At 40.1% G+C, this 14365-nt stretch overlaps 1 protein-coding gene and 1 pseudogene across 1 annotated transcript; both read left to right on the forward strand.

Annotated features, from left to right (window-relative positions):
* Positions 1–72: 72 nt before the first annotated feature.
* Positions 73–6812, forward strand: APOOL (apolipoprotein O like). The gene is made up of 2 exons (XM_007531926.3): positions 73–206; positions 3541–6812. The coding sequence occupies exon 2, from the start codon at positions 3564–3566 to the stop codon at positions 4368–4370; it is 807 nt and encodes a 268-aa protein (XP_007531988.1). The 5' UTR covers positions 73–206; positions 3541–3563; the 3' UTR covers positions 4371–6812.
* Positions 6813–13047: 6235 nt separating this feature from the next.
* LOC103121390 (thioredoxin-dependent peroxide reductase, mitochondrial-like) lies at positions 13048–14119 on the forward strand (annotated as a pseudogene).
* Positions 14120–14365: the final 246 nt, after the last annotated feature.

Raw genomic sequence — 14365 nt, forward strand, 5'->3', positions numbered from 1 at the left:
GCCCCGCAGCCACTGGGGAACGAGGATTGGACGGAAAGCCACGAGGGTCCCGCCCCGTTCTTCGTCCTGAAACTACCGAGCATGCGCCTGGAGCTCGCCCCGCCTCCCGCCTGTGTCTTGGATCTTGAGGCTCGATTTTGGGGCTGCGGGCCTTGGGAAGGCTTGTGGACACCTGTGGAACGATTCAAAACCTACGAAAGCAGAAGGTAACTGCTGCTGTGAGAGCACAGCGCTGTGTCTCGGGATACACTGGGGTTCCGCGCCGCTGCGCTGCGTCCAAGCAAGGGGTAACCTGACCTACCAGGATCCGTGCTGAAACTAAGTGACTCAGACCCTTTCACCATAATCGTATATGCAACATGGGAAACCTGTTTCTCTGCTTCTAGCCCCAGCTCTGGTTTATCAGCAGCAGCTCCCTCTCCCCTTCCCAGTGAGACTTTTTTTCTTTCTTTTTGCAACTTCCAGGCAAGAACTGATACCAATGCTTTTTATAAAAAGTAAACCTTAAACGCACATCCATTCTTGGCCTGTCTTTCCCTTAACCCACCTCGACGGAAATTTGCCCCGCAGACAGATGGGGCTCAGCACTCTACAATTTCCTTCTACATAGCTCCAATGCTTTCCGTGGTCTGTGAAGACCCAGGAATGTCTACACTGGGAGTTTTGGGCTAAGCTGATGAACTTTGCTATTGTACTTAGGAAAGGGCAGACCAGAGCAGTGTTTTAGATGAAGGTCATAATGTAAAGTTCTGCACAATGATCACTCAATTTTTGTTTACTTTTTGAAACATTTTTCTCCCCACTGTGAATACCATGCTTATTTTTTTGTGAGAAAAAAACAACAACAAAAAACTAGAGTGTTCATCCACTAGATAACAACATAGACTTCAAATCAACTTTTCATTATGGGCCCCAATCCTTTGTGTCGCTTCCTTAAGTAGTAAAATTTGGCCTGATTGTGTAGCCGAATATTCACTTGGAGTAAATAACCAAAGTATTTCTCATGTTTCTAGGAAGCATTGTGTTTGATTACCGTGTATTCTTACTCATTACTGGAATTTGTTCATTTCATACATTTAACAGCCTACACCTTTCTGAGAAAAATCTTGAAACATCTGGTTAAGAAGGCTTAAGAAAAGGGAATGTGGGCGGAGGTTGGCTAGCATAATGGTTATGCAAACACTCTCATGCCTGAGGCTCCAAAGTCCCAGGTTCAATCCCCTGCACCACCAAAAGCCAGAGCTGAGCAGTGCTCTGGTTAAAAAAAAAAAAAGAAAAGGGAATGTAAGCTCATAGGAGTAATTTCTGAACTTCCAGTAAAGAACTCTTGGTGCATAATTACTGTGTTCTTTAAAAAAAAAAAAAAAAAGTTACAATTGGCTTACAACAGTGTTTCTAGTAGACTACTAAAAAGTTACTCAGAAACCTTTTTAGTGGGTTTTAGTTCCTCTTAAAAAGTTTGTGCACGTTTAATTTCTATTGGTGGCATAGAATCTAGGGATTCTTAGTTTTCCTGTCTTTCTCCTAGTCTTGATATTTAAAGGACAGTGAATATTTCTGCAAGGATTTTTAGAAAGAGAAAGGACTGTGGGAGTGAGTGAAAATGAGTGGAGCAAGGATCTGAGAAAAAGGTAATTAAAATATATGTATACTGACACGATGTACCAATGATTTCAAAACGAATTTAAGTTTTCTTCAAAATGTTTAATACTGCAAGTCCTTGAGTAATACAGTTTTTGATTTGTTTTGTTTTTCCTTTTTATTTATTTGTTTGTTTTTCTTTTTTCTGCCACCAGTTATCTCTGGGACTCAGCACTACAAATTCTGATGATCTTTTTTTTTTTTTAAATTAGGATGGAGAGGAATTGAAAGGGGAGGGGGAGATAGAGAAGTGTCCCCCCCTGCAGGTGGGGAGTGGACTCCAACCAGGGTTCTTGCACTTGGTAATATGTGCACTTAACCAGACACCTCAGCACCCAGTAGTACAGTTTTTTTCTTTTTAAGTTGTTACATTATAGCATCTATGAAGAAAAAATATTGATATATATTGTATATATACAATGTATACTGTATAGACTTTGCACTATCTCCCCATTTATGTGTGGGTTTTCTCTGGGTATTCTGGTTTCCTCCCACATCTGCCTGTATCAGTGAAGTCCCATCAGTGACACCCCCCCCTCCAAAAAAGAGGACTTGAAAAGACATTTCTCCAAATGACTATAAGCACATGAAAATATATTCTAGGAGGATATAGTCCAAAACCATGATGAAATACCATTTATGCTTATTAAAATGACTTTTCTTTTTTTTTTTAATTATCTTTATTTATTTACTGGATAGAGACAGCCAGAAATTGAGAGAGAAGAGAGTGATAGAGAGGAGAGAGACAGATACACCTGCAACACTGCTTCACCACTTGCAAAACTTTACCCTTGCAGGTGGGGATTGGGGGCTTGAACCTGGGTCCTTACACACTGCAACATGTGCATCAATCAGGTGTGCCACCACCCATCCCTAGAATGACTTTTCTTAAAAAATTGAAATAGCAAAGTATTGGTGAGGATGTAAAGAAAGTGGAATCCTTGCAAATTGCCAGTGGTACTATAAAAGGTTATGGCTACTCTGGAAAACAGTCTGAAATTTCTTACAGTGTTAAGCATGGAATTACATGTTTGATCCAACAGCTCTATTTATATAAAAACTAAAGATTAAAAGCAAGTACTCAGACTCAAAACCAATTTTGTCAGATATATTCCAGTAAAGTTGAAAACAAAAGCAGCCATTCGTGAGCAGTTTTACTGTACCTTTAAAATTTATATCAGAAGAGATATTCATTTCAAAAGAAAGCCTGAAAATAAAGGCAGTCAGGCTATCCCCCACCCCCCAGGTGCTTCTAAAAGCAAAAAGAAACCCTGTTTCCATGGAAACTGGATACTAATGCTGTTTATAAAGTACTTAAGTGGACATCTATGATCCAAAGGGCACTCATAACTTAATGATTACCCTTAAGTGATTAATCAGGATATTTAATATAATGCTAATCTGCAAAAAAAAAAAAAAAAAAAAAATCCTTGAGATAAATTTTATTCTCACAGAACAAAGGAAAATGTTCACATAAATTCTGATCCATGCACTCATTGCAGTCTGTTTATAGAACAGAACATAAATGAATTATCACTGGTAGCCTGGTTAATTATGTGAGCAAAATTTCTTTCTACATTCCCTTGAGCAGAGTAGCTTCTATAGACTTCACAAATTTAAGCCAGAAAGGGTAGAAAATTTTGTCATTAAATTACTATAGATGGCATTAGTAGAAAAGAAAGAGGTGGAAAAATTTTTAAATGAGCATAACGATAGCAGCACCTATCTTCAGTACCTCATCATGCACAATTAAAGCATTTCATGAACAGAACATATATATTGGGAATTGTTATAGTGATGGTTACTTGTGAAGGAGGGTGTGTGTGTGTGTGTGTGTGTGAGATTTTATTTTTATGTCTACATTTTTCAAGTCTTCGGTTAATGGTGAATGTTTTATAGGTTAAAACTGTTAAGCGACTGATATGGCAGCCATGAGGATGGGAAGGCTGACAACCCTGCCTGCAAGTCTGATATGCACATCTGTAATTGTACATGCAAGTAAAGAAAAGGAGTCCAAACAGCAGCTAATAAGACCAGAGCAGCTTCCAATATATACTGCACCACCTCTCCAGTCCAAGTATGTTAAAGAGCAGCCTGGTCAATTACAAATGGGCTTTGCCTCCATCCGTACTACAACCGGCCATTATATGGGTTGGTGCAAAGGTGTGTTTGTCTTTGTGAAAAATGGAATAGTGAATACTGTACAGTTTGGAAAAGATGCGTATGGCTATCTGAAGAACCCACCTCAAGATTTTCTTCCAAAAGTGGGAGTGATTACAGTTTCAGGATTGGCAGGCTTGTTTTCAGCGAGGAAAGGTTCTAGGTTTAAGAAAATTGCTTATCCTCTTGGATTGGCCACATTAGGAGCATCTGTTTGCTACCCAGCTCAATCAGTAGTAATTGCAAAGGTAGCTGGGAAAAAGGCATACGCTACAAGCCAGCAAATTTACGAAGCAGTAAAATCATTGTGGTCAAAAAACAGCAAAAAACAATTACTCCCTGAACCTAAAGAGAAAAACAACATGGGAAGCTCTTCTGAAGTAGAACTATCTGCCAAAGCAACTGACAGCTTAATACACTCCATGACTTTGGTAGCAGAACCTGGCTCTGAAACGAAGAACAAATCAAAATCTCTGTCAGGTGCTACACAGTTTAAGGCTGACCCTAAGCTCATGGATCATGGGCAGTCTCACCCAGAAGATGCAGACATGTACAGTACTAGAAGCTGAAACATTCTGCCGAGGGAGCTCAAGATATGTGAAGATATCAATAATGATAAGAAATTATATAACAAATAACTGTGACACATAGAACACATTAGATTTATTTACCTTAGATCTTCACTAACACAGTAGGAATTTATTGCTTAAGTGATTAAAACATAAACCATAAACATAATCCAAACAATTCTAAGCTATTGTTTAAAAGGACTGAAGTGGCAATATTAAAATGTATTCGATATGACTTTTAAAAGTTAAGAAAATAGCGTACCCCCCACAGCATTAAAGGAAACTTTGGTGCTGTGGTCTCTTTCACTCTTTCTCTCCTCTGCCTCTCTGCTTTCTCTTTCAAAGAAAAAATGAATAAAGAAAATAGCATAAGTACTTGAACACCAATGAGACTGAATATTTAAAAATACCAGTGTATATATTCATATTTTTATATAGACACATTCATTTGCTATATCTGATTTAATTCAGCTAATTTAAAATAGTGCATAAAAGGACATGTTTCACACATTTATTTTCATTTCTCAGGACTGGAATAAAAATCCATATTTTATGGCAAAAAAAATAAAATACATAGTATTCAACCAAGTGGTATTTGTTTTTCAAATTGATTGAATTATGTGAAGAGAGGAGGAAAGAAACAAAAGAGGAAAAAAAGAAAGAGAAACAGCACCAAGAACTTAATATCACACTGCTCCAGGTGTTGGGACAGTAAATATTTTTTTGTGGGTAAATATTTTCTAATTGGCAGGTTGAGTAGTCATGAACATTACTATTTGAATCATCTTTGAAGCAGTAATGTAGAGTGGAAGTCACTCATTGCTAGAGCACCTGCCTACATGAGCCCCTATGTTTGACCCCTGGTAACACAGGATACATGAAAAGACCCCCTTGGGTGATGAAACAATGTGTCTTGCTCATAAAATAATGAGCCAGGGAGGTGACTCAGTCAGTCATAGAGCATGAGCCTTTGGGTTCAATCTCTAGCATCACATATTAAAAAATAATAATAAAGTTACAATGTAACATTCATAAAAGGCTAGAAGGCTGTAAGTATATCTTAGTGTTAGCAGTTATCTATCTTCATCTCCATGTCATCTATAATACATGCGGGGAAAGATAGGTGATCTAAGCTCCATTTGCAGAAGACACTTGCCAGGTATAGATGATATTGCTTAATTCTCTGCTGCCAGTCCTTCAAGAAAAGCTTTTTACTTTGGTTATAAAGGTAAAAATCAAAGCACATGCATTTTTAATGACATCTTTTTGAGTTCTTGCTCGAAGACCATCTAAAGCTGTTGTGGTTACATCTGGTTAATGTATTTGTAATTAGTTAAATTTCTTCATTTAAACTAAATGATGTTAATAAGTCTTACTTGGGGGGGGACAGTTGAGGATGAGATATAAAGGGGATTATTTTGATGGGATACTCGCTGGAGTTGTGGGTACTGTAAGGTTTCTATACTTATAAATAAAACTATACTCCTAAATTTTTGTAGCATTGTAAATCAGTGACATGTTCTCTAAAAATTAACTAATTAGATGTTATGCCTATATTCCCAAGAAAAGAACAAAAGAGGGCCTAGGAAATGGCTTAACAAAGAGAGTGCATCCCTTAACATGCATTAGGCCCTAGGTTTGATTTGATCCCAGACACCATATAATAATACCAGCGGAGTTTCATGGGTGATGGAACGGTACTTTAGTGTCTGTCCCTGTTTGAATAAATATAAGAAAAATTGAGAAGGAAAGTAGTTAAGTGGAATCACAAATGTACTAAACCCTAGGTCCTTTCCCTGAAACTGCACACACATATACACTTGCGTGCACAGGCAAACACACATGAACAAAGTGATCTGGTAAGGAGTGACAATTATTGTTGTAAATCTCTCATGCTAGGTGAAGGAATCTTCTAATGATAGAGAAACTCCTGTTTTGGAGGACATTAATGCCCCCACAAACCTGTAAACTAGTGTACCTATCACATTGCAATTCCTCAGCAGATGCTCACAAAGTATATATGTTGATTAAGGATATATAATCTGTGGTATCTGTGCAGTTAAACCTTGCTCAGCAATAAAAATGAATGAATCATTGGTACATGCAATAGTCCAGATGAACATTAAAACAATTATACTGTGTGAAAAAGCCAGATTTAAAAAATAGTAATATTATGTTGTTCCATTCATAAAATAATCAGGCTTATCTAAAAGACCTGCTAATAGTTTGCCTGGAAGGAATAGAGAATAAGCAGGAAGATTTGAAAGGAAAGAGTGACAAAGGAACACTAGAAAAGAACTTTGGAGACTTGGATATGCTCATTATCTTGATTGTAGTGAAGACTTCACTGGTGTATACATGTGCCAAAAGTTGCCAGAATGTACGTTTTAAGGTAGTCGGTGGAATGCCAGTCATCAATAAAACTATAAAAAATAAACCAGACCAAGTCTTTGTCCTCTTTCTGAGTCTATGCAATCATATTAACAATAGTTTACAAACCTCAAGATGCAATGAGTAATCATGATCAGCTTTTGTAATTCTCTACTTACTATATAATTATCCTATTCAGATCATTTAAATGAGTATAGGGCCTAATAATATTCCATATTCCCTTAAAGTTTTTTCTTGTTGAATTAATTCACATGCAGTTTAGTCAGATGTTACCTTTCTGTTTCTAAAGCCAGTATGAAAGCATTTGTTTTGTAATTGGATCACACTTTAAAAGAATGCATGGACTTTAATCAATGTATTTTTTTTTTCTATCAAGTTCAACTGTTGTTTCATGTGAGTATATATTATTTAGGAGTATGGGTGGGAGAGGAAGAAAAAAGTAATTTTCTTAAAACTTATTTGACCATTTGTTTGTGATAGTTTCCGGATATTTGTTGATCGAGTGCCCCCCCCCCCCAACTTTAGGCATTAGAGCTCTTGGGCAGCGGTAGATAGCATAATGGTTATGCAAAGAGACTCTCATGCCTGAGGCTCCCAGGTCTCAGGTTCAGTCTCCCACACCACCATAGGCCAGAACTGAGCAATGCTCTAAAGAGAGAGAGAGAAAGGGGCATTAAAGCTCTTGCAGTTGCTAGTAACTAACTCAAAACTATTAAGTCAGGAGATGTGTCAAGAAGGATCTATTCCATCCATTTTTTTTCCAATGTTAAAAGCAGATTTGCAAGTAGTTTTTGTATTTACATAAGTATTAAAGACTGATTGTATCTGTCCAGTGGAAAAAAATATAGACTGGTCGCATCTGAAATGGAAAATGTATCTAGGCTTGCTGTGCACTAGCTGACTTGTGACTGTAGGGAAGTTACTTATTTTGCACTCAGTATTTTAGTGAGCTCATACTATAAACTTCATTTTCCTCTCCATGTATTTGTTTATGCCTTCTCTCTCCCTTTTGCCCTTTTGCTGTGTCTCCTCCTAGAAACTATTAAACTAGGAACCTTCATGCAGACTTCTAAGAAGAGATATTTCTTTTTTATTAACTTTTGTTTATTATTTATTTTATTTGATAGAAATTGAGAGGGAGGGAAAGAGGGACAGAGACACCTGCAACATTGCTTCACTACTCATGAAGCTTTCCTCCTGCAGGTGGGGACTAGGGGCTTGAATCTGGGTCCTTGTGCACTGTTAACATGAGCACTTAACCAGGTACACCATCGCCTGGCCCTGAAAGAGATATTTCTTAATGATATTATTTTGTAGTTTTACAATGGACAAATCACCAGGCCTCAGTGATTCATCCCATTTGACAATCCTACCAGTTTATATAAACCCAAACTCCAGCCTGAAAAATCAGATGGTCTTCTTGAGACATGAATCTGTCATCTTTTCAGGACAGCCAGCAATCTGAATAAGTCTGCTTTTCTTAGACCAACCCTTGTCTTTCAGTTAATTGACCTTGAATCTTTGACTTGATTGTAAATACAGTCTTATAGACTCTGCCAAAAACTTTTTTTTTTTAATTCTTTGATATGGTTGACTTTTCACTTTTTTTTAACCAAATAGTTCTTTTTCAGATCAGAGAAATTCAGTCTAAGAGGTTGGTTGATCAATTGTGCATAAATCTGGAGATTTATGAGTTTAGGAGGTTCTGTCCTAGCCATAGTCACTATCAAGACATAGACTAAGGTTCTTAGAGAAACCTGTAGGTCTCTTAGCAAATCCAGCCTTGATTTGTCCCAGAACTACCTTAATTTTTTAAGTAATTTCATTGTAAAAGGAGTTCATTAAAGATGTCTCAGTAAACTGCATTTATAATCAACATTTCCTTTTTGACATACCTGTGAAAGTTACAAATTTCTTGTATTCTTTAAGAATTCTAACTAGTAAATTTACTGTCACCCCATAGCAATCATTTTTCATTGCCAGTTTGAATGTGGTGGATACTTGTATATTTAAATTCACACAATCAAAAGAAAGGACAGCTTCTATGCAGAAGTTTGCACAATTAAGTATTGTTTTATCACAGTGCCAATAGCATTTTCATCTACCTGGATACTTTTGGAAATCTCATGGAGTACACAGCTTTTATTTTCAACCGATTTCACTGGTTTATGTGCCTCATTTATAAAATTGCTTATTTCCTGAATAAGGAAATAAGTCTGCCAAGAGATTTACATGTGAAAAGAAAGTATTAGAAGTCACATGATTTGTTGGAAGTTTCTGGTTTGTATTCTGGTATGCTCAGGAAATAAGCAATTTATAGAAATGAGACAAGCCAGTGAGATAGGTTGAAAATTAAGGAGAAGGGACCAAGAGGCAGCTCTCTCAGTGGAACTTTACCATGCACAAGGACCCAGATTTAAGCCAGTGACAGCCACATGAGAGCACCATGCTAAAGGAAGCTTCTTAAGTGATGCAGTGCTGTGGTGTCTCTTCTCCCTGTTTCTCATCCACTATGTTTAAAAAAGAAAAGAAAAAAAAGGGAGGGTGAGGGGCAGTCTGCTAGAAGTAGTGGGTCAATCAGGTAGCAAAACACTGACAGTAAGAGGGAAAGGGGGGTATGAATGAGAAGATAGGCAGTTGAACTAGGTTCCTTAGAAGATGGAACAGTAGAGGAATGATAAGAATACTTCCTTGCTCTGGAGTATAAAGGATTTCACCATCTTCCCCCTCACCTTTCACTTGTAAGTACATGGTCATTTTAATCTCTTTCTGAACATATTCACTGAAATCCCATTTTAGATATTTATCTTGTACTAATGCCTAACTCCTCTGTATATATTCACATTCAGCCTTTCACAAAATCCTGTAATCCAACATCTGTAAAGTCTCTTGAATTTGTCCATTCTTTGCCATTGATTTTTATCAAAACATTTCTGTGCCCCTTCCTACTGCAGACCACCACAGCGGATGAGCAGCAGGAGAGTCAGGGGTCTCAGAAGGTGACCTCCCCGGTGGGTCAGGAGTCGGCACAAGGGAGAACAGATAGACACCACACTCTATTGGAGGAGGGTGAATCTGGACTCATTTTAATAGTGAAACTGCATTAGCTTTTATACTTTTTTCAGGTTACATTCAGGTTGCCTAAACAACTAGCTCATAAGGAAGTAGCAATAAGCATCATAGTCTTGTGGCTTTGGCAGGGTACATGTTACTCCCCTATTTCTGTAAAGAATGGTACAATACTTAGTATCGCCATGTTCTCGGGAGGTCATACCCAGAATTGTTTTTGACTTTTGCGGAGGGCTATTTCTATCATAAATCTTCTATGAGGGGCAAATGGATCTTTGCCTAGTCGTGGATCACTGCTCATCTAGGTCTGGTACAGTTTAACTATTAATCTTCCTTTGTTTCAATACATCAGCTTGTACCTGGGAGGCCTCAATCTCTGCATTCTTTCTTTGAGGGGCAGGTCATAACATCTTTTGTCCGTCTATGCTGACACACCTTCCCAACTTTCATAATGTAACTTTCAAGTATGCCCCTGTGTAAGGGAGAGGGGGTGCTTCTGACTCTATTCCCACCAGGCACTGCCAAAGTGTTATTAATCAATTGTGACAGTATAATTATTTGTAGCAATAATGGGGGGAGAATGCATCAACCCATTCTCATCCTCCTGCCCAGCTTCCTTGAAGGCTGAATGCAGGTCCAGAGGAGATAACCCTGTCAGAATCCCTGGTGTTCTTGATGAGGCGCCACACCTTCCTTCTCCCTACTATGTTTCACTAGCTCAGTCTACACTGTGTCAGAATGCTCTTTCTGCAACCCAAAGCTGTTTCAACACTCAGGCGTGGGGGAGTGAGGGGGTGTGGGGAGACCTGCAGGGGATGAGTAGTTCTCCACTGGTGCCAAGACAATATTTTAGCTTTATACTTACAGATTTCACGCTGACCATCATTATGCCTTTAGTTCTCTGCTTTCCCCTATATCTCATAATTCTGAAACTGAACTTGGGCCTCCTATGCACCACAGAAAACCAAACACTGTCATGCCAGCTTTTAAGGAAAGAAGAGGCTCCTTTAATATAATCTTAGCACAATGGGCTTATATACGTTGACGAGCTGAATAGTTCCAATAGTAATGGAGTCGTAGAAGGTCGAAGAGGCCGTATGGTAAACGTCCGCAAGACACGATTTGGCGTAGATGGCTCGGCCGTGTTTAGGATGGAGATTATAGCATATTAAATCGAATCCACTGATGGTGAATTGAGCAGCTTCATTGACTGCTATATGTGTTTCTTGTAGGCAGATAACATCTGCCTGATGCTGTATCGCCAATTGACCAATAAGAACGCATTTGGCAAAGGACAGCCCCTCAACATTAAGTTGGAGGACTCAAAGAGCAGGACCAACAGCTTGAAAGCTGGCAGGAGCTGCTTGTTGCTGGCTTTGAAAGTGACTGGGATCCATGTGGATTCAGTTGGCTAGGAAGGATCGTCAGTTTCCCCAATGAATGGGTACTCACGAGATGCACCACAGGAAGGTCGATCCAATGCATCCCCTCATCACAAACACCTCATCACAGACCCCTGCAAGCGTCAACCTGGCTTTGACCTAGCACGTTATGATTGGGCCCTCCTCAATCGCTATCGAACAGGCCATGGCCGGTGCGCCGCTATGTTCCATCGCTGGGGAGCCAGAGATGACCCGAACTGCCCCTGCGGCTACAGACCTACTATGACCCACATAGTCAACGACTGCCACCTCTCCAGATTCAAAGGAGGTCTCGAAACTTTACATCAGGCTCAACCTGACGCTGTTGACTGGCTACGGAAGAAGGGCAAATGCTAGAAGAAGAAGCACAATGGGGGCAGGATCTCAAATTTTCCTTGACATTCTATAACTCTAAGAAATATTTTTTATACAGATAAAAGACAGGGCTGGAAGAACAGGATTGGGGTTTCTGGGCAAACAGGATTAGAACTTGAGGCCGTTGTATTGTGGTGAGTTTTCCCCTTATTTTGATGGAGATGCTGGAAAATGAACTTGGGCCTCATAGAGACCATGGTGAGTTTTCTATGGATTATTTCTCCTCCCTCTTGCTCTTGCTCCTCCTCCTCTTCTACCACTACCTTTAAAAAAAAAAAAAAAGAAGAAGAAGAAGATTTATTTTGGAATCATCTCACAAAAGGCTACTTTTTGATTACCCTTCATAAAAAATAACAAGAGATGTCAAAAAGGGCCAGAAAGCTGGATCAGGAAAGAGAGCAGCTCCCGAATATGGGAAAGGGGTATAAATATTGTTGACTGTAAACCCCATTGATTTAATGTGATCTGGGGCCCATATTCAGCTTAGGAGCCTATGTAATCTCTGCATCCCCGTAGATCTGTACTCACATTCTGTGGTCATGAGTAGGAACATTCCAAGCCTCCTCAATATGAAGACACATCTTCCTCAGGTGTAGCATAGAGTATATTGTCCAGCCTCCCTTCAGAGGATGGAACATTCTTTACCATTCTTGATCCAAGTTGAGGGCTAGGTCCCATGGGGGCCCACAAAAGGGTCTATTGTGTTGTTCTTGATAGAGATGCTAGGTAACAATGGAGAGAAGGGTTTACTCGAGGTCTAGGCCCATTATGTGAGTTTGGGAATCTCAGGACTCTCCAAATAGGGACCAGGCTGATGGGGTGGCCTGATAGTGACTAAAGAGCCATTGTTAAAGTATGCCAGTCTCTTGGCCTTACTCAGCTTTTATAGTCCTTACTTTGCTAAGGTTAGCTTTGGAGTAAGTGAGGGAAGTATAATAGGAAGTAGGTGAGGAGGGTATCTAAGTTTAAGTAGACACTATTTCATTAGGAACTTTATGGTGTCTTTTTAGGTCTTTCTACTTACTTACTGTATATACTGACTCACTGCAGACTATTGTGCACTTTTGCTTTTAGGTATATATTTTGCCTCACTTTATGGATACGTGTGAACATATGCCCTATCTCACAGGACCTGGTCTATATATAGGTTTTGGGACTTTGGTAGGAAGTGGACTACCTGAAATGAAGTTAGAGAATCCTATGAAAGGAAAGGTCTCACCCGAGTAATGAGGATGAAGGGTTGACATTTTACACCTGACATGTCTGGACACAGTCTGAAGTGAAGCATGCTGAGGTGGTACTTGTTGATTTGATTAGGTTGGGATCAGCAGATGCAATATCATTTGGTATGAGTTCAGAAAAGCATGCAGGAAAGTGAGCCCCACCCTAGAGGTTTCAGGACTGCGGGAAATATAGGCTCTATAGTGGAAGGGGGTGAGGGGTTTCCTGCTGTCTTAGGGTTTAAGAAGGCAATAGATAGTTATTGCTATAACTAGTTTTGCAGCCATGACATCATCTCCCTAAACAATAACTTGGATCCACCTGCATATTAGATGTCAGGCTTAGGAAAAAAAAAAAAAAAAACTGGCTGACCCAAGGCGTCTCCTGCGTGCACTGAAAATGGCGGCCTCCGTGGGAAGGTTTCTTGCTACGGCGCTAACCCAGCATTTAAGGGCCATTCCTTGGGCACTTCCGTCTCAGCCGCCCTAAGACCTGCTGCATCCCTATTGACAAATGGATTGTGGGCAGCTTCCACAAAAGCCAGACTCGCCTTTAGCACCAGTTCCTGACTCCAAACACCCGCTGTCACAGAACATGCGCCCCACTTCAAGGGCACAGCTGTAGTCAACGGAGATTCAAGGAATTGAGCCTTGATGACTTCAAGGTGAAGTACTTGGTGCTTTTCTTCTACCCTTTGGATTTCACCTTCGTATGTCCTACAGAGGTCATCGCTTTCAGCAACAAAGTCAATGAGTTCCACGATGTGAACTGTGCGGTCATCGCCGTGTCTGTAGATTCCCACTTCTGCCACCTCGCCTGGATAAACACGCCTAGGAAGGATGGTGGTCTGGGCCACATGAACATCCCGCTCCTGTCAGATTTGAGAAACAGATTTCCCGGGACTACGGTGTGCTACTTGAGGGGTCCGGTCTCGCCTTAAGAGGTCTCTTCATAATTGACCCCAATGGAGTCATCAAGCATATGAGTGTCAATGACCTGCCAGTGGGCCGCAGTGTGGAGGAGACCCTCCGCCTGGTCAAGGCCTTCCAGTTCGTGGAAGCCCACGGAGAGGTCTGCCCAGCCAATTGGACGCCCGATTCGCCTACAATCAAGCCGCATCCAACTGCTTCCAAAGAATACTTCGAGAAAGTGAATCAGTAGCTCAGCACACCTGTGCCTGCAGGTCCTCATGTGAGGAAGGAACTAGAGTCTCACTGATTATTTATAGAAGTGTGCTCCTGCCTCCCAGATGCTTATCCTAGAAGGCATGTGTGTGTGGTGTGTGTGTGTGTGAGTGTGTGTGTGTGTGTGTGTGTGTGTGTGTATGTGTGTGTAATACAGGCTAAGGCTTGTTCAGTGTGGTTAGCTACTAACATCAGGAGCCCTTGCTGGTAACCTGGACAGCTAAGCTAGCTGGCATATAGAATATCTAGTCTTCCTGTTCCTGAGTCAATCTTCAACAGGGGAAAAATAAATAAATAAATAAATAAATAAATAAAAGCCCTCAGCCTTACTTCA

The sequence above is a fragment of the Erinaceus europaeus genome, chromosome 8, assembly GCF_950295315.1.
Source record: "Erinaceus europaeus chromosome 8, mEriEur2.1, whole genome shotgun sequence".
Classification (NCBI taxonomy): Eukaryota; Metazoa; Chordata; class Mammalia; order Eulipotyphla; family Erinaceidae; genus Erinaceus; species Erinaceus europaeus.

Excerpts from the sequence above, each read along its gene's own strand:
- APOOL (XM_007531926.3), top strand. The coding sequence starts at position 3,564 with ATGGCAGCCATGAGGATGGGAAGGCTGACAACCCTGCCTGCAAGTCTG.